The sequence below is a fragment of the Apteryx mantelli genome, chromosome 1 (genome assembly GCF_036417845.1).
Source record: "Apteryx mantelli isolate bAptMan1 chromosome 1, bAptMan1.hap1, whole genome shotgun sequence".
Classification (NCBI taxonomy): Eukaryota; Metazoa; Chordata; class Aves; order Apterygiformes; family Apterygidae; genus Apteryx; species Apteryx mantelli.
In genome coordinates, this window is record NC_089978.1 from 95982074 (window position 1) to 96002746 (window position 20673).

Below are 20673 nucleotides of genomic sequence, written 5' to 3' on the forward strand. Positions count from 1 at the left end.
GTGTTTGGGGCCTCTGTCTAGTATTACTATGAGAATATTTCCAGTGAAGTCAATGGTTCAGTTCATCCATTTAAGAAACTTCTAGAATTAGGCTGCAAGTCCCAATCTTGCAGTGAGATAGATATACATGAACCAATACACCTGGATAAGCCTATTTACTTTAGTAGAGTGCCATACAAATTTAAAGGGTCCATTTGTGTTCATTATGACAAGATCGAAACCTTAGTGACTCGTGATCCATCTCTGCCATGTGAGAATGTATAAATTTATATGAGAATGCTAAGAAATGTGGGTACAGAAATGTCAGAAAAGCTGGTAATTACAGAATACATATCATTTGTGAGTTATATAAAAACATACAATATATTTGTGCAATAACTTGTGTAACTCCTCCAAAAGACCTTTAGTTTTTTTAACATATTTAAAGAGGATCTAGAACAGACAGTTAAAATTAAATTTTTACGTGATAGCTGAGCAGTATTTGTGCTGAGACAAAAGCATGTCCTGTTCAGACTTCTCTTGCCTCTTTTCTTTTCAGTATGCCATGTTCTTGTCCCTGGTATTCCTGGCTGAGCTAGTGGCTGGCATTTCAGGGTTTGTGTTCCGCCATGAGGTGAGTGGAAATGTGCTGAGGTTACATATGGCAGTGCCTCTCTGAGCAGCAGTTACTGAAAAGTCTTTTGGAGCATAGAGAATTTGTAGGTCTCTGAGTTCAGCAGTTCCATATGCATCTCCAAGGTTGCGGCTGATTTTCAACAATAACACGTACAGCTCTTAAAAACTGATATGTTCCAAATGAACGGATTTAGTAAAAGCTCTTGGCCTCAGCTGGCTGATACTTACTCTGGAGCTATCATTTTCTGTGTGTCCATCATGTAAAATCTTCTTTACCCTTTTGCATATGCTGAGGGCTGCAAAATAGATTAAATACTTTTCTTAAACGCAGCTTATTCAGCCAGACAAGCAGTTGTTTATAGCAGAGAGTGTTTTCTGAGAATGCTTCATCAAACCAGGCTAGTTTCCTTGAGGTCTTGTAAATCGTGTGTGTGTGATTGTTCTTCTATTCTGGGAACAGGGAGAGGTAGAAATAGCATGAAGTAGGAAACTGGGACAGAAAGAAGCTTTAAAAGAGCATGATGATCTAGATTTGTAGTAGCACTTCTGCTTTACCTGCTGTAATTGGGACTATCTCTGATTTTAAGTCCATGGACCTACATGTCATTAGTACTGAGCCAGGACAACCGCAGAGACCTTCTCTGTCTCTTCTTATTGTATTAATTGGTTTTATGGTCTCCTCTTTTGAGCTTTCCCTTGGTATAGGCTGTTCTGGGGTCTATCTTTACAAGTGGTGGACAGTTGTTAATTTGATCCTGAAATACCTGTCCATTTGTTGGGGGCTACCATTTCACCCAGCCTCGCTGGTGGCATCCGAGGTGTCATGCTGCTCTTCCCTTTTGTGAGAGGCAGTCTCTTGTGAAGGTCACAGCAGTCAGGTTGCCCAAGTCATCTGCTGCCCATCCCTTTTACTGCCCAGTTTGAGTGCCTTTTGTGGTGACGTGCCTGACCACCTCCAGCTGAGAGAGCTCTTGTTCCTTACCCAGGCACCTTTGGTGCTGTGAGCCAGGATTGCTCCCTAGTCCAGAGAGTCACTTTTTCTTTTGATGCTGCTGTCCTCTGTCTCCTGGCTGAGTCCGTGTGACAGAGAAGTGGAGGCTGCTCCCTTTCTCTACCTTTGCTCAGATCGGTGCTCTCAGCTTTCTGGCATAGACCTCCTCCCCTCCACCAACCCTTGCTGTGCATTAAAAACTCCCAGCCCTTGGAAGACAAAGGTGAAGTGCAGCTGGGAAGACAACCCAAAACTACTTTTGCTTTTGCCCCTTATCTTATGCCTGTTTGACATTATCCTATGTTTCATGAAAAACCTCACCATTTGCCATTGTCACGTTCTCAAGCGATGTGTTCTCTCCTGGCTTCCCAGAGTGCTCTTGGTCAGGACCCTGGCGTTGGGCCCCCCTTTTCTGGTGTGGTAGTCTGTGCCCCCTGCCGTGGGCCCTCGCCTGGTCTGTGGTACCACAGTCCCTGCCATGTGCTTTGCCAGAGTGTGACTCAGTTCCAGCTCCCTGTGGGCATCCGTGAACAGAGATAAGCACAGAGCCTCCTTCAAACTCAGTGCCGGAGCAGAGTATTTGTGGAAAAAGCATCAGTAGATATCTTTCTTATAGGCTAACTCTTTCCCATCCTGTCTTGGTCACCTGGCAGGCTTGACTTCCCCAGGCACCTCCAGCAGGTCGCTATATGCATCCATCTGCTTCCTCTTGACAGCTTCCCTGTGTTTCCTAAGGGACTTCCCTGTTTAACCTGTAATGGCTTTTGTGTTCCTTTAGTGGTCATGTTTTTATATTTTTTCTGATTGCACCTAGTTTTGCTGGTTAGACTGAAAGGGAGGGAAAGTCCTCAAAACCAGTGATTTTTCTCTTGATCCAAAAAAAAAAAAAAAAAAGCTAAAGCTTTAGCTGGATAATCTGAAGCTATCAGTTTGCAAGTCCATTGCACGGGATCTTCTTTACCCTGTTATATATGCCAAGGATCATGACCCTGAAGCTTTTGTTTTGAGATGGGATACATGGCGCCATTTTTTTGCCATCTGCCATTCCTTCTAGATAACCTCTGTCAAACTGAATGAGTACACTCATGCCCCAAACATCCCAATAAACAGCTCAATGTGTAGTGTTCCTACATTAACACCCAAACCATGAGAGTGGAAATGTGCCTTGTTAGGGTTGGAAATGCAGTTGTTTCCTGCAAAGACTGTTTCAGATGTTATGCTTCTCAATGTTCATATCAGCTGTTTTTTTTCCCTGCCCTCTTAGATCAAGGATACTTTCCTTAGGACATATACTGAAGCGATCCAGAATTACAACAAGAATGATGAGCGGAGCCATGCAGTGGATAATGTCCAGGAAAGTGTAAGTTTGAAACAGGATATTAAAAATGAATGAATAAAAAGACAAAAAGCATACATTCTGATTTGGTCACAGAACATGAGGTGCTGGTGGCTCAGTCTGCAAGCTATATTTTTAGTAAGCAAAATGCAGCATTTAAGTTTGATCTTGCTCCCCAATTCTGACTACTTGCCTTGTCTGGTTGCTTGGCTGTTTTATGCAATAACAAATCAGGTTTCTGAATGCTTGAGATGATATGTTGCCCTGGCAAAGTTGGTGGGAGCTTTCCCGTATGCATCGGTGAAAATAGGTTTTGTGTTAGTCTCTCTGAGGGGTCCTGTTCTGTTTGGCATGTTCATTGGATACCATGTCTAAGGCATCAGTGGATACCAAATGACAATATTTCAGAAACAGAACTGCAGCAGCATCTTGTTAGTACACTCTTAATGCTGTTGCTTTGTCAAATCAGTTGAGATTACCTCTAATTTGGGCCTGGCCTATGTTAGAAAACTTGTACCATTGGAATGGAAATGTCTTATAACTCATGAGATAAACTCATATAAACTCAAAATAGAGACTGGTAAAACTGGTTTTAAGAAAAAGTATTTCAATTAATATACAAGAGCATTTAAATTTTAATGAACCCAGTGCAAGCTGTCTAATAAAGACAGGGCCTGTGGTACTTGCTAGTTGTTGGTCCCAGATCTTGAATTAGATTTAGAGCTGGTTCCATCTTTAAGGATGATGGAAGGCGGGCAGCTTTATTCTTAAGGAAATCTATCAGTAGGACTATGAAGAGTTATAAATTTGACCAGGATTAGACAGGAGTTTATAATCTAGCATCCTTTGTCATTGATAAGCAGCAGCAGTTCTCTTCACAAATACAATGAAAGACTTGGCATGGAGACCTAATGAGTTAAAGTCAAGGGGAGAAACGGAATGTATTCTGCCTGAAGCAAGTACGGGAGGACCAATGTGGCTGCTTGCCAGTACTCTAGAGAGATATGTATAAAATAAACATTTTTGCTGTTCGGTAGTTGAAACCAAATAAATATAAACATGAAGAAAATGGGAGAACGTTTTGAAGGACATTTGAAGGAAGGCTACAGTGTTCACTTCAATAAAATAAGGCTACCAAAAGCACTGTTTTTTATCCATAACATGAGGTAACGGAGGTCAGGCTTGGTGGCCCCACAGTAATGAGAGCTGTTTTCTTGCAGTGTTGGAGAGATGGATTAGGTACTCCTAAGAGTACCCTTTCTGACCTGAGGGGTGCTGTGACAGAAAAATGGAAGGTTTTCCAACCTTCCAGTGGAGCATAGAGCATGAGCAAATGCCACAGCATGGCTAACTGTCTTTATTTTGATTGAGTTTTAAGTGGGCAGTGATGATGGATTAAATTATTTCTCTGAAATGGAAAATCTTAAGCTGTTTCTGTACTTGTTTTAATTCTGGTTCTTTTTTGTTATCTACCTCTTTTTCCTCATAGCTGAGCTGCTGTGGCATTCAGAGCTACACTAACTGGAGCACTAGCCCTTATTTCTTCAAACATGGCATCCCTACAAGCTGTTGCATGAACTCCAGTGACTGTAATACTCAGGATCTGCGCAATATGACCGTGGCTGCCACTAAAGTAAACCAGAAGGTACCAGTAACTTTGTGCTAGAGACAATGGTTATGAAACCATCTAGCAAATCAGTGGAGCATATGACTGCTTACAATTACATTTTGATTCAAATGGTTGATTGATAAGGATTGTATTGTTTATTGGGATAGATTGATGATAATAATTGGTTTTGCATTCAGATTCTTTAAGCTGACATTTCTCAAATTACCAGGTGCAGGGACATTTCTGATGAGAAGGGAATTTACTCCCCTTTTTCATCACATTGGTTCAGGTACAGCATTGCACACAGAGGCACTGCTGATCAGGCAAAGGAATATGTACAGCATGTGCATTTGACTACCTTTGAGAGTTAGGGCAATCAGCACTTCTCTGCTTGTTTCTGCTGAGTGTTGTGGGTTTTTTTGTTGAGGAACAAAATGTAGTTAGGTGGAGGGAAGAACAGGTTTTACTCTTGCTTAGTTCTAACAGAAATTTCAGTACTGGAGCTTGTTACCCCCAAAAGAGAAAAGAGGGGTGATTGAAAGAAAGCATTGTGGTTGGCTGGATACGTTTACAGTGCATGTTAAGAAACGTGGATGTGTGCTATTTCAAGCATCACAAAGCCAAAGTGAGCCCTCTCCTGAGGTCATCTAAAAGAGCAGGTTGGCAGAACAGAATGAAGGAAGAGGAAAGGATTGAATAGTTGGGGAATAAAAATACAGAAACCGCAAAGAAAAGGGGGAGTAAAAGGAAAATAATGCAGCATATACAGCAAATACTGCACTGTAGAAATACAGCTCAAGTTATTCCTTTAACTGCTGATGCACCATCGGTTCTTTCCTTCTCACTTAAGATTTGCAAGAGATGCAACAAGACAGTTTGATAACAGGAGTGGTTTTGCAGGCAAATGGCCAAGCTGAATTGCAGCATAGATCAGTCAGACTTATGGATGATTTCCTTTGACCTTTCTGTTTCCAGGGTAGCTGCTGAATACAAAAAAAGAAAAAAAGAAAAAATCCTGAGTAGATAACAGGGAAAATATGGAAATACCTGCTTGCCTTCTATTTTAGTCTTTTTTGTGTCAGTCACTTGTGATTCAGGAAGTTGGACTGGTGGCTGAGCACACCCTTAAGGATCTTACTCCGTAAACCACTCAAGTGGATGGTGTTTTCTAGGTTGTACCAAGAAAAAGAATAACAGAGGATTATCTTCCACTAACCTTTTCTTTAACCACAGTAGTGTAACGAGAGCCAATTGTTTCAAACATATTTGGAACAGTAGTGACTCAGTCTGTTACAAACTCACCATAGTCACCAGCCAAGTAATCTTGCTGTGTTGCAGGAGTATAAAGGATAAGCAGTTCCAGTTGTTCGCACTTTGTAGAACTGTAGTGACTTTTCATTTTTGTATAAGTGGAAATAAGGTGAGAGGCAGGACAGGGGGTGGATCTGTTGGATGTGCAGGACAGCTGGCATCCCCTGCAGGCAGAAGTTCTCCTGGGCAGCCCATGCTTGAGCCCGTGTTTCTGCCACCTCCCCTCCAGAAAGGTTCTCTGTTGCGTGTGTATCCTCAGTGATTACTCTTGTACTCCACCAGCAAGTCCCACCTTCCCAGTTTGGGACAGCCGCACGTTTTGAACCTTGCCCAGCTGCATAACCATACAGATGCCGTCTGCGTTCCCACCACGGGTCTGGCGTTTCCCAAAAGTGTCAGACTTCCTTTGCATGCTCTCCATAGCGTGTATGCCCAGGTAAATCCCTGTCCACATGTGAATTCCTATTATAAAAGGACACCTCCGAAACTTGTACAGAGCAGCTGCAGGATGAGTGACCTTTTCCAGTGGTTGTAGCTCACTTCTAGCCATGCTCGTTCCTAAGAAGTTGTCAGCCTCTCTCATATCAAATGCACAAGTCACCTGACAGAAGAGGACTGCTGATTCCTCAGGAAACAGTTGAATTAATTATTGGATTTAATTACCCAGAGGTAGTTTGAACATCCTGCAACATCTGAGAAACTCTGTCCCATTTCCTGAGATAGCCATTTCTAAACAAAGGTTGGAAAGAATTCTGTTTAGCAGTTGTCAGATCTTAGAGTTATCCCAAATGCTTGAACAAGGTAGGATGTTTCTGAAAGGGGCATGAGAATAAAAACAAAGTGGGAGGAAATGTTGTTTGGTCTTTTGCTTAACTTCAGATAGGGAGCAAGCATCATTGCTTCTGACCCAAGTCCCATGCTCTCTTGGAAATAGGTACTTTGCTCTGTTTTGTTTTGGAGAAAGCGAAAAATGCATACATCTCTGTTGCAGAAAACCTTTATTACTGTTTCTATAGAAAAACATATTTGAAACACATCTTTTTGGTGGATCTTGCAAAACTATCAGACAAGTTCTCAGCAAGCTAATCAATTTACCAGCAGTTTATGAGGTCTAATGATGAGTTATCCAAAGAGGCTTAAACTAATGGTCTAATTGCAGGACTAAAAGACAAATATTCCTGGATCTTTTTTGCCAACTCCGCTACTAATTTTCTTAGCGACCATGGGTAAATCATTTAATCTCTGTGTCTGTTTCTTGATCTGAGATCAGGCTAATACCTAATTTTGAGAACTGTTGTTAGGATTAGCTGATTCATCTTGTGGTTTTAATCTTCAGTGGTCATTACCAACAAATCTCAAGAGCTAAAATATTAAAAAAGGAACAGATGTGTGGCGTTGACGGTGATCAGATATTTGCTAAAATGTCACTCCTGCCTTCTGAATCAGCACCCAGTTGTATGCACTATATGCACAATGCTTCACATACTTTTCTACTATATATGCAACTCTTGGGTGTTTCTTGCACTCTTATCCATGTGAACAGTAAGGACTGAGCAATTAAGTCATATCTATGCAATACACTTCAGGAAACAGACTACTGCGATTGGGGAAAACATAGTCTTCACGTGACGAAAGTGATCAAAACTATCTCACTCGCATGTTTTTTTAACAAGATCTGTCTCCCTCAAATTGCCATTACTGTTAGATGTTGCATCTTTTGAAGACTGTTGAACAGAACAGATTTGAGAATAGCTGGGAGAACATTAAGCCACATCAGACAAAATGAAAGAACTGGTTGAGAAATCTAATTTCATTTCATAATGTGTAAGACACAACTATAGTTGCTTGATGTGTTGAATAAGTAAGCTTGAATCTCACGTCTGTGGAATGTTGTAAGACATAATTAAGGATTAATATGTATACTTAAACATTTCAGAACTCAATTTTGACTGTGCTGGTCCTGAGTTATGATTAGCTTTACCACTTTGTTACTCTTGGGATTAAATAAAATGTCTTCTGATATTACAGAAGAGGTTAAAGAAATGATATAATCTGTGTTGTGAATGGCCTATCTTTAACAAAGGAAATTGTCCTTTCCTTTCAGTTATTTTGTTTTATGTGCAACATAATGTCCTGAAATCTTGCAAAGAGTTGCTAAAGTGTTTGCAGATTAGTGTGTGTGTGTATGGTGGGGGAACGTGGAGATGCTTCTCACTGGTAGGACTGGAGTCCAAACTGGGAAAGGGAGCTCACTGTTATTTCTGTTTTTTCCAACTTCCGATAAAGTTGATAAAGTTATAACATGAACTAAAATGCCTTGGGACTGACTTTAGGCTGTGTGTGTTGTTGGTCATTTGGGTAAGTGTGGCCAAAGGGACTGAGAAATGGGTTTGTATTGTATAGGCAGATAGGTTGTAAAGAAAGAGAAAATAGATGTTATCTTTTTTCTTGAAGTTTTGTGTTACGTATTTAGGTTCATTTAGGTACCACAAGCTAGGAAAGCTAATTGCAAACGCTTTTTGGGGGAATGGGGTAGGTGAGGGGAGAAGCTTGGAGAAAATAAACATACTGAGGGGGACATCTCAAAAAAGCCTGTCCAGGAGAAAGGATGTGTATGAATTTTCTGGCCCTAGTGGCTACTGTGAATTGAGGTACGAGGAAGCAATTCAGCTGACGGAATCAGTGTCTGATCTCGAGACAGAAGTGTGATTTGGGGAGCAGGAAGGGGATTTTTATGTCCTAGAGCAAACAAATCAAAAAAAATCATACGAAACCCTTGACAACTTTGTTAAATATTTGAAAGTTATAAAGTATTCCATACTTGCCTGCTGTCCTTTGACAGACAAAGGCAAGCAGAATGCCTCACAACACACCTGAAGCATGCTCACATTAAGCATCTGGAATCTTAGGAGATCAACATCAGTTAGTCATTTTTGACAGCCTGTATTGTGTTTTATCATTACTTTATAGTTCGGTTTCAGAACAAAGCTTTATTAATGTTTTTTAAATCAATGCAGACTGACTTTCTTTAATAAGTAAGACCTATGAAAACGAGTGCGATATCATATTTAACTTCTAAAAATATCAAAATACATTGGCATCTAAAAACTATTTTTTTTCCGCCACATTTCATCATACAGTCAGAATTGGTATTAAATAAAAAAGTGATGCTGTTGGAAATTACAGCAAAAATACCATCCAGCGCAAGTCCATTTTAAATGAGAGGTAAGTGTGCATGTGTATGTGTCAGGGAAGAGCTATACAAGGAATGATTGTTTGTTTTCCAGGGCTGTTATGATTTGGTGACCAGTTTTATGGAGACAAATATGGGAATCATAGCTGGAGTGGCTTTTGGGATTGCATTCTCACAGGTAAGTGCATAAATACAGTGTGGGGTTTTTGTTTGTTTTTGGGAGGACGGTGTCACTCCCCCCTTCCCTTCTCTTTACCTGACTTCAAGGAAGGAAGGATTATGGTAAGGGACTGAGCGCAGCATGCTCGTTAGTCTTGAGGTCATCTGTTCATTGATTTTCTTTTTTTCAACTTAAATGAAGTTTCCTCTTGGGAATATCAGTTACGGTTGAGCTAATGACTAGCTCAAAGAAAACAACTTGTCTCTCTACTGGGTCAAACAGAGGTTAACCCAATAAAACATTGGCTTAAATGGAGCATAAACAGCTAAAAAGACAAATAGCCGATCCATTGTTTGGATAGGCTTTTCTCTTCTAAGCACTCTTATTTTTCTTTAAAGGACTCTAGAATTCAAATAATGTTAAGTTCAGGCCTCCCCATGCTGGAGAAGGGAAAGGGAGAGCCTGGAAGGGGCAACTGGTTTTGGTGGCTGAATTTTTTTTTGTTTGTTTGTTTCTTCCCTTTTAGCACTGAACACTGAGCAGAGATCTGCCAAAACCAGAATATAAAGCCAACTCCTTGCCCCCACCAAAATGAGTTTGGTATGGGAAGGAAAAGAGGAGAGCTAAGAATTGGTTGCTGCTCACTGATATTCAGCCTGCCTTTACCTAGACAGAAGTTAGGGAACTTAAAAGGTCTGTTGAGAATCTTTTAATCAAGAAGTGGCAGGAAAACACTTCCATCTTTCACCAAGTCTGACTCTCTTATACTATTTCCTTTTTCTGCAATGGCAAGGACTCTGCAGGAAGTGTGCAGAAATAAGAGAGAGGGGAACACAGGCAATGTGAAATTGCTGGCAGGATGGTGCTGCAAAATGCATGACAGTGTGTAGGATGCCTGAGCCACTTCTACTTGAGAGCAGTCTGCCTTCTCTCTATGGAGAGCGTGTGGTGTGACTGTGAATGTTGTACTTAAAAACTATCTTTGCAGCTTTCATTTGCTTCCCTCTCATAATATTAAAAACCTGGGGCCTGAGGCACCACTTCAAAATAAATATTTCTGTTGAATGATTTATGTTTATCCAGTGTTTTGAAAAAATGAGGTGCTAGGACAGTTTATTTGACTTTCTCTTAAAACCTACCAGTCCAGTTATCATGCTGTAGGTTTACTGCACTGGAAGCAAGTGATTTGCCAGTGTTGTTGCAGGAGATGGGCAAATGGATTAAGGGGAGGGCTGTAGTTCCCTTCTTCCCCCTGGTGCCCCATGCAGTCAGTCTGTGCTTGCCTGCACTGTGGATCCAAGCAGAGATTTCTGTGCTCAGCTCATCTTTGTTAGGGGCAGCGTGGTTGAGCATTAGTAGAAGGCTGCCGTGCTGTGCCACCTCCTCTCATTTGGTTTTAGTCCAATCTTTCGTAGGTTTAATCTACTCAACAGTTACAATTGCCTTCAGTGTAAGGTTCTTCAGTGTAAGTGCCCCAAGCTCTGTGGAAAATGGTCCCTGTGTCCTCTCAGTCTCTGTACGCGCAGCCTGAAGCAGCCCTACATACGGATGGGCTCAGACCAGCTGCCTTCTCTGCTTTGGCCATATCTGGAAAAGTAGTGTCTTCTTGCCTACATTTAGATGCAGGAAGCCCAGTGCTTTGGCCTTTTGTCCTGTTTTCTGTGAACCACCTTGGTTCATCATATGGAGCCACACAGAGCTTGCATGTGGGTATCAGCTCTTTGAGAGCTAGAAGTGGTGAAATCACCAGTTTTGAGTTGCAGGGGAAGGGAGGTTTTTGTTGTTGTTTTTTTTTTTTTTTAATAGGCTATTCTAGTTCTTGTTGACTTCTCACAATTGTCTTGATACTCTTCTCCAGCCTTGATTATGACTTAATTACTGTTATGGAGCTCTACTCTTTATTTTGATTTGTTTTTAGACAGCCAGAAGGCTGTGTAGCATCTTTGAAAATGTCTCTCATAAATCTATCCAAAAGAATAGAACTTTACAAGTAATTCGTATGCTGCTGGGGCAAATGCCTCATTCGGGACTGATATTACTTGAAAACCTTTAATCAGTCTACAGTATGTGTGATAGGTAAACCAATGTCTTAACTTACCTGAAAGTTGTTTGCACCTGGGACGGAGAATATAGGAGGTGTTCAACTGAAATTGTTAGTATTTTGACGTGTGTCTGGATGTTTACTCTAGGTCATCAGTTGTTCGTAAGCTTGACAGAGGAAGGCAGGAAATGCTGCAAAGAGGGAGAGCAAAGCCTGCAGAATGTGGTCCCTGCAACAGGAGCCTTTTGGCACGAGGCAAGATTTATCGCAGTAGGCTGTGGGCAACACAGTGGGACACGCACTTTGCTGCTGCGGCTCCAAGTAAAATCAAAATGTGTTCTGATGTGGTGTTGGCAATTCACTCTGCCTGATGGCAACGTGTGCTCTCCTACCAGCTGAAGGTGTCACTCCCTGTTGTAAATGCAAGGCTCTGGCACGCTGAGCAGATATTCCAGTGCAGGAAAAGTCTGCTTGGGCGTATGTGAATGTTTACAAAGGAGGGGAGATGCAGAGGAGGAAAATGCGTCTATCCTGGTGTGCAAGGAATAGAAGGCAGCTGGTTACCATTTACTGACGAATCTGTTTTGCTGGACCCAATTAAGAATGGTGTTTACAAACTGATTTTAGGTTAACTGTGGCTGGCAGTAATGCCAGGCAGTGTTCCAGCTGTAGGCGAGGTTTTGCTGTTCCTACTGAGAATAGTTTTAATCTAAATAAAAGACAAATTAGATCGTGTTGCTCTTCTACAGTAAAGTAAGCTCAAGGGCCTTTCTTCACATGATTTGTTAGGTGTTGACTAGCATGAGGAATGTGCTGATTCTCTAAAATGAGAAAAGTGATGTAATGGCATTACACATCTTGTAGCTCTGGCATAGACACATCAGTCAGAGTCAGAGTTTGAAAAGCTGCTGTGTTGCTGACATTGTATGCATGTTGAGAAGCAGGCATTGCTTCTCGGATTTGAAATAATAATAATAAAATACAATCTGATTGTTTTTTGGAATCTGATGCCAATGCAGACTTCCAGCTGGAATAATTTCAGTTTAGCAAAATGATCTCTGCATTCTGCCCAGCAGAGAATAAAATTATGCAAGCAGTACAGCTGATGAAGAGTTTTGCCTAGATAAAACTACAGTGCAGGCGTTGGCTTAAGGGTCACAAAAGATGAGGTTTGGGAGGTTTAATAGATTGTGGTTGCATTAGGTAGGTTTAGTTGCCAAGTAGGGGACTCCTAATGCAATGTTACGGCCAAATTCTTCCTTTTGTATTGAGAGATGGGAAGGCAGGTGCTCTCCACACCCTGAAAACTGGTCTTTCAGCATGCACAGTTCCCGTCATATGAAGACGTGTTCTTGTGGGATAGGGTCCCTTTCTCTACAGTGCAGTGTCCACCTCGCATCCTTACTGTTAACATAAATATGAGTATCTCTGCCTGCTTGTGGACACAGTTCTGGTGAAGTCATCATCCACCTTGTCTAGTGCAACTCCTGGCTGTATACGGGCCAAGGCCAAGACTTGGACTGACTCAGATACTCCTTCATGTAAGAAATGTTTTTAAGGTTTTTACCCTGATTTTGGCCTGAGTCTGCATTACTGTCTGAGAAGAATGAACACCTGACTCACAGTAGCTGTGTGTGGACATGCTGAAGATGAGGAAGGGACTCTGGCAGAAGATGTTCTTCCTTGCAGATGCTGGTGAACCTGGAGGAAGAACTGATGATGGGGCAATGCGATTCTTTCATTTCCACTGCTCTCTTCTCTCCTTGTGCCTGTGGCACACAGGCTAGCAGTGACACACGCAGTTATTTTCACTCGTCTGCTCTTCTGATCTGTGGAGGGTGTAGACTTCTCTCTGACCCCTTGCACCAGGGTTAGGGAGTTGGAGACAAGCTTTGGCATTGCATGGAAGAGAGAAACTGGGATCCAGTACGTGACCTGAAATCTAATATAGGGCTAAGCTTGTTGCTCCAAAAGACTTACCACTGTTCATTCAGTATCAAGGTAAGACCTTTACCAGAAACATACCCCAGCACATGAGGCTGACTCAGGTAAGTGACATGTGGCATGAAAAATTTGCTGTCTCCTAAAATAGAGTCAGGGAAACTGGATGCTTGGAGCTAGAATATGGCAAGAAAAATCATTGACCTAAACTATTATTCCTGACAGAGAAAAAAACTTTAGCTTACCCGATCCACTGGTGAATTTCCAGTTAGTTCAGCACAGCAGCACTTGCGTTTATAGACTTTAACAGAGTTCCAAAGAGTGAGGAATGGCAAAGAGACCAAGACCTAAAATGAAATGGAATTTCAAATTGCATTTCAGTTTCTCTTCAGTATAATAAGATATAGTGAATATATCATGTGGGACATCTTCCAATCAATGTGAAATAACTATAAAAAATCAGGCATCATGTGTATGATAGAAGCTAAGATTGCTAGAAGTTGCTGTGGATGGATTTCAGTGGTCAGATCTGAGATATGCTGGAGATTACTCCTAGAAACCGCTGTGAGATGAACAATGCACGCACTTTATTGTGCTCATGAGAATGAACTTGGACCAACAGCATGGTAATAAAGAAGACACACCTAAGGGATGTTGGTTTCTCAACCAGGAATTTTTCAGTCCTTTCAAGTTTTCTGCGACAAGACCAGAGGTACCAAGGCAAACCCTCAGTTTTGCACAGAGTAGTTCAGGAGACCAAGATAATCTTAAAAAAAGGAAGAAAATAAAAATGAGAGAGAATACCAACAGAACCAAGCTTGGCACTTCACATGATGGAGTGATATTTGAACATTGTCATTTTTAGTGCTCAAAAAACTGGGACTATAAAATAAAAAAAAAAAGCGGATAAAAGTTGAGAATGCAGCACTTAAGAGCCGATGGGAGCAGTGGGATTGAAGGGAAATGAATGCACCTTCTAGCGGCTAGCTTCTTTGCTGGAATCCTTTTATGCTAATTCCTCTGCTTTTTCAAAGGAGCTGCAGGGACCTGCTGCACAATAGGAGCAGGGGCTTCCTCCCAGCTGAAGAGCAGAGGTTGCAAGTGATCAAGCAAATCCAGTGAGCAAGAGGGGGCAGGGAGAGCTCCTTTGCCGTTCACAGGCTGGGAGCCTCTAACCTGCTTTAATACAGAGGACTGTAGTTATGACTGTAATGAAAGGCTACTGTGAGGAGATTTCAGCAACTTAGTATAATATCCCCTCTTCTTGGCTACAGAAAGGACATTGCTCTTATGTGGTTAAATGTGGAAGTCTACACACCTTGTAAAATATACATTTTTATATGTGTTAAGAGTACTTGTAAGACATTTATTATAGCTCTGCCAACTCCTAGTAATAGCTAGAAGTGCTGTATAAAATCAGTGTATGTAATGGCTTGATATACATACCATCACTTGGGAAATAAAGAAGTTTAATAATATGGTACTACAACCACTTAAAAGCGTAAGCCAGCGTATAATCAGAGCCAAGAATTAATAAGTGGACCAAAGATCAGAAAGATGCATTTATGTGTAACCTGACATTCATCTTATGATTGACTAGATTAAATCAAAACATTGTCAATAGCTGCAAATGCTACAAAACTTACACACTTCAATTACTAGAAAGGTGTAGCTTGTATAAAATGTAAGAATCCCTAATTAAAGATAGTTAGGAAAGTCTACTACAGTCTTTGGGGGAGGAGAAAGAATGGCTTGCTGTTTGTAAGGGTTGCAGTATCTTTCCCTTGTAAAATCTTTCATCCCAAAGTCTGAAATGAGCAGCAGACTCTGGTAGGGGATAACGATGGCAGTAATCTGGGTGCTAACTGAATGCTTGTGTTTTTCAAGATGTTACTGTCCTCATTTTCCTCCCTTCCCCATGGAATTTGCATGGGAGTTGCTAGCCTGGCTGGGCTGTCCTGGAGCAGGGGTTAATGTGCTGCCATATGGCACCAAATAAAAAAGTGAGAGAATGAAATTAAGGTGCCCATGTGTTTTGTTTTCATGTGAATGAAAGGGTATTCCTTATGCTTTTGTGATACAGGGAATTTACAGGCTCTAGGAATTTATGTTGTAATACACCAATGTTTTCTGTTTCTTTCCGAATAACACCTAGCATTAAATTTGGGGGTTTTTTTGGCCCCTGTTGAGCAGATGTTTCCTTGAAACAATTGATCGTAAACCCAGGATCTTGTGCCTGGGTGGTGAGAGTCGGCTTGTAGTCAGGCACCATGTATGTGAAGCTATGCTATATGTAAATGCTGCGGAAAACCTTTTAGATTGTGATGTCTTTTGGTTGGCCCTGTGTGCTGATAATGTTCGTATGGAGTCAAGGAGAGCAAAACCTTCCTCTGGGTTCGTTGCAGGGTCCTATTACAAACAGTAGGTATGGGATCAGCTTAACGTAGCTTTGGTTTCCAGTTGATTCATCTCTGTTGGTGTGACTGCCCTGCCTGCTGTTGCAACTTTGTACTGTAGAGGACAGCCAGATCATTTCTGGCACTCACCAAACCTAATCAGTGTAGCTAAGACCAGGGTCCAACACCAGCTAAATTTTGCTCTTTAAGACTGTGCAATTTAATATTGTCTGAAATAGCAACAAATGAAGACTGAAATTCTAGGGAGGAACAGGAAATAATAGGTATCTTGTGGCACAGGCGAAAAATAGTAAAATTGAATGTACTTACATTGTTGGCCATTATAGAATGAGTGAGGAACTGATTTGGGTCTAGGGGGGAGTTTGTTCAGTGAAAATAAGTAGGATGAAGAACACTATGAAATTCATTGTAATGAAAAAGGTAGTAAAATAGAAGTAACTTCCATGACCAGCTGAGGAAGGTGAAAGAACAAAAAGTTATCACAAGGATAAAAAAGGAATAGAGAAGCAGGTAGGAAAGTGCCCAGTCAGAATTACTTACTCTGTTCAGTATGTCAAAGCACAAAGAAATAGGTATCAGAGACACACTATAAGGAATATCATTCTCAAAAATGAAACTGAGATAAAGAAGCATCACACAAGTAAGCAGTGGAAGTGTTAGAGCCTCTCTAGTAAACCTGCAGGATGTGATGGGTTTTCAGCAACGCTTTGCAAACTGCCAGACTGATAAAATCACCCTCCTAGTGACTGGAATATTTAAGCGCTGAGATCCAAAGCACAGCGGGATAACGCTGACGTCATTGCTGTCGCTGGCCCAAAGACGCCTGGATGGGCGCTCGAATACTCCGCTAGTGCTCCAGCTCCCAGATAAGCTCCCTCTGGGAACACCCATCTAAAGAAGTCCAGTGAAAGAAAAGGCAGTAACTTTGCTAAAATTTCATCTTGGTATTGAGATTTTCAAAGCTGAAGGAGGGCTTTTAGCATCTAGATCTCTTTGGGCAGCTGTAAAAATACAGCCCCCTAAACCTAGTAGCTTAGATTTTTATTAAAGGCTGTTCAGGGAATGTTATCTATGACCCAAGTCTAGTTATAACTGAGACAATATCATCCTTGTTACTTGGAGCTAAAATCTGGGTTTGCTTGTTGGCAACGCTGGATATTCAGACTGCTTTTAAAAATGTCTCTGTGCCCTTTTGAGGTGGAGTGATGGAACTGGAACGATGCTGGTGGTACATGGTCTCGCACATGTGCCTTTCTGCTAAGGCAGGCTGCGCCTGCTTGTGCCGTGCTGCTTACAGGAGAGCTGTGCTGGGTGAGCCTCAGGCAGGCACTGAAGAAGGACAAGGAGCGGCTGTAGCGAATTTCAGACGAACAAAGTGTGATCTGACCAGGAATACTGACATCTGAGGGGCACAAAACATCTGCATTTCAGGTTACCTGCCTCGGTCTTGCTTCAAATGGATGCCAGCTCAACTGTGATGAAAGTCGTGTGTCACCGAGTTGTGCTTCTTACAGTGGTGTCCAGAAGTTTTATTAGAGAAGAAGTAGCACTTCCCAGCCTAGAAGCAGTTTTGGTATTTAGATACAATCTTAAAGGGTGTAGCAAGAGGTGTAAAATAAAGCAGGATCAAACAATTGGCTGGTAGAAAAGGTGAGCATTAGGATGATGATCATATTTACAGAGAGCACTGATTGTATAGGGAAAATAACAAATAATCTTGAGTGTAAAATAAAAGAAGGAGCCAGTTTGGCAGAAGAGCCAGCCAGGCGTTAGCTGTGTGCCCTCTGTGAGGTCTGAGGGGGAAAAGGAGCTCCGATGTTGCTAAACGGTTGTGAGCTGCCTCCTTTCTGATACGCTCTCCCTGCAGCAAAACGAAGTGTTCAAAGTGAGTTGTTTGGTCTCCCCTAACTCACTAGACGCCCCCACAGGCACAGGTGGATGAGCTGGAGCAGCTCTGACACCCCAGTCCTTGGCAAAAGCGGCTGTAGCTGTTTGGAACAAAGTCAGCGAGCGGCTGGTATTTCTGCAGAGACGGCCTCCCTGCCTCACCTCTGTAGCTGATGATGAGCTGTAACAATCTGGATATGCTCATGAGTTAATTAATTGACCAATCCAGATGAGAAAAGTGAGGTGGAGTTATTTATAGCATATTGATGCTGTTGGCATATACAGGAAATGCTGACAAACTGCAACAGGCAAAATGTTAAAATGACTGAGAGCTTATTGAAGAATGGAAGCAAGGAATCTGTTTTCAATAATTTGAGTGATGTCCCAGGGCATAGCAAAAGACTGTTTTTTGGTTTGCAGATTTATAACATTCATTTTTCAAGTAGTGCTTCATTTGTAAAGAAAGCACAGCTGCTCTGGGGCATTAGGAACCTTCATGCCAGCATACTGTTAACAGAGGTTTGTGGTCCAGCTTGTAAAAGCTTAAGCTTTCCTGGCCTGCAGCTTAAGAATTGGATTTGGCAGCTGAGCTCCTTTCTTTCCCGTGTGCTGCTCCTCAGCAGCAATGGTTCGGTGGGCTGAGTCCTCCCCCTGGGCCCCGACGGCTGTCTGTCAGGGGCGGTTGGTAGTCGTGAGGGACCAAGGTGGATCTTGCAAGACAAACACCATCAGCAGTGTGCTGCTACACATACCAGTTTATCCATCCATGTCTGACTTGGCCAGGCAATGAAGAAAGGCTTGAAAAGTGGTAAAAATGCATGCTCTCTCTCAAGTAAAGAGGTAGGGCTCTGATAACAGTCAAGAGGAAGACCCAGTGGAGAAGAGCAGGCTATAAATAATGCTATTTTTCTGATTAGAACTGTCTTTAAATTAAGGCATAAATTCTGTTGTGCATAGTAACTCCAGAACGTGAAACCTTGGCTTGCCATGGCCTCTCCTGGCAAATCTACTTTGTGTTCCTTTAACTTAATTTCTTTTTTTTATTTCTATTTTTGTCTGCAATAGTTGATCGGAATGCTGCTGGCGTGCTGTCTGTCCCGGTTTATTACTGCTAATCAGTATGAGATGGTGTAACATGGTGAGTTTTTACCATTTTCTGCATGGTATGCTGTCTGTGATGTATTACAGTAGCTGTGCTCTCCTAATGAAGATAGTTGGCAAGTTTTAGATGCTCAGCGTGTTCATCAAGAATTATGTCTTCCCACGTGATCTTTGGTTTGGAGTTTGTGTTCCAATATTGTCTAGTGACAAAAGGGGGAAACATATCATTGAGTGTTATTTCCGAATTTTTCTTAAAAAGAGAGGGCAAAATATTTGTTGTGAACACTGTTAGCAACTAAAACACCTCTTTCTCTCTCTCTCTCTCTCTCTCTCTCACTTTTTCTAGTCTTTCAGAAGTGAGAAGTCCAGAGCCTGTCTCAGGATCAGGAACTGCAGAATTCAAGAAAGACTGAAAAGAACGTTATAGCACACACTGTCTCTCGCCAGCACGCACACCCACACACACGCGAGCACGTGCGCGCGCGCACTCACACCTGTCTCCTGAAGTCTGTCCCATGCGTAGTGTACCATCCTGTGAAGTACCGCGGTGCCGCAGAGAGTAGCCTGAACCATTCAGCATCTAGACCCAACCTCCATCGTCAAGGCTCTGCGTGTGATGACACTGTACGTATGTTCTTGGTCATACAGTAGTTGCATTGTAAGTTAACAAAGGTAATTCATTAACAACAGCATTGATCAGGCTGTGCATGTAGTGACTGGAGGGCATAATTAGCCTTTCACCATGGTTAATAAGTGTTGCACACATTCATATAAACCGGTATATGAAATATATATTCTTTTGGTTTTACCTTAATTTCTTTTGTTTATTGCTTTACTAAGGTTTTCATCCTTTCCCCCTTCCCTGCACCTGCCCCCCTACCCCAAAAACAAAGAAATCAGTAACAAAACATGAAGATACTTGAAAATGATGTTAAAATGTTGTGCTTGAAGGGAACCATTATTCCTGATGTTCTTCTACATCTTTGATTCTTACTCAGTGTTGTATGCCTAGTGCGTATCCCAGTAGGCTTTGTCTAGTGCATTTTGCCTCTGAACCTGTGTAATACTGTTATTAAGCTGTGTTGTTGCTTACTGTGAAGGCAGTAATTTTGCTTCCTTTATTTTTATTAGATAGTTATGAACTAATTGAACTGTGCTGTACTGCGGCCTTCATACTTTTTCCTGTTCTTTTTCTTTCTTTTTGCATTGAAGTTGCAGCCACCAAATACATTGTTGAATCAAATCAAAATAAAAATAATAAAAAAAAACACACAAAAAGCCAGGCATATGGAATATTTTTTGGGGAAAGCAAAAGTTTAAAACCTTTTTAAAAAAATAGGACTTTTTTAATAATGCCTCTGTCTAGCATGCCAACGAGAATGCATTGATATTGTGAGTATTTGTGATATACGTATTAATAAATGGAACCATTACAGATTTCTAGCTGCTTCCTTTTTGTTCTTTAGTCTTAACAAAACTGTTCTCTGGGGGGAGAAGTGAAAATGAAACCCAAGTGCACAGCTTGGAGTGACATGTTTCTGTGTGCATATTTTAATTTGCAACTTGCTTGTGAGGGGAAAAATGTTGTTACCCTGGAAAAAAAGAGAAAGAGCTGGAATTGTTTCAAAACTCCAAGAAAAACCATCCACAGCTGGTTTCACCATGTGACAAATACATACCCTCTGCTTTGCAATTTTTCTTCTTGTGACTGATGAAATCTGCAGTATTTAATTATCCTGTCCTTAGTGCTGTGTGTGATTTTGGCATTAGGCATTTCTCTCTATTTGGTTTTGGTGAGTGTGTGGGTGGGGAGACTAGGGATGGGGAGGGTAATAGCTGTCTTTGCTGCATTTGTGGAAAGGCAGGCACATGTCTCTTTTTCTTTTGAACATGTGAGGAGTTGAAGGTCTGATCGAAAGCCGCTCTGGAAGTTTTGGACCAAGCCCTTAAATTGGCGACTTGGGCAGAAAAGAAGAATTGAGGGGAAACTCTGTAGCTTTCTTGGAGGTAAACTTTCAAACCTTTCTAAGTGCAATGAGGCAAATGTAGGAGATGATTGCACCAGGCCCTT

The 20673-nt window shown here is 41.6% G+C and overlaps 1 protein-coding gene across 1 annotated transcript in view; it reads left to right on the top strand.

Annotated features, from left to right (window-relative positions):
- TSPAN7 (tetraspanin 7) overlaps nt 1-20039 on the top strand; it is a 118617-nt gene extending 98578 nt beyond the window's left edge. The window contains exons 3-8 of the mRNA XM_067289746.1: nt 539-613; nt 2871-2966; nt 4432-4587; nt 9150-9233; nt 18567-18639; nt 18949-20039. Of these exons, the coding sequence (XP_067145847.1) occupies nt 539-613; nt 2871-2966; nt 4432-4587; nt 9150-9233; nt 18567-18635 (480 nt within the window). The 3' untranslated portion in view covers nt 18636-18639; nt 18949-20039. The remainder of the gene's footprint in view (nt 1-538; nt 614-2870; nt 2967-4431; nt 4588-9149; nt 9234-18566; nt 18640-18948) is intronic.
- Nucleotides 20040-20673: the final 634 nt, after the last annotated feature.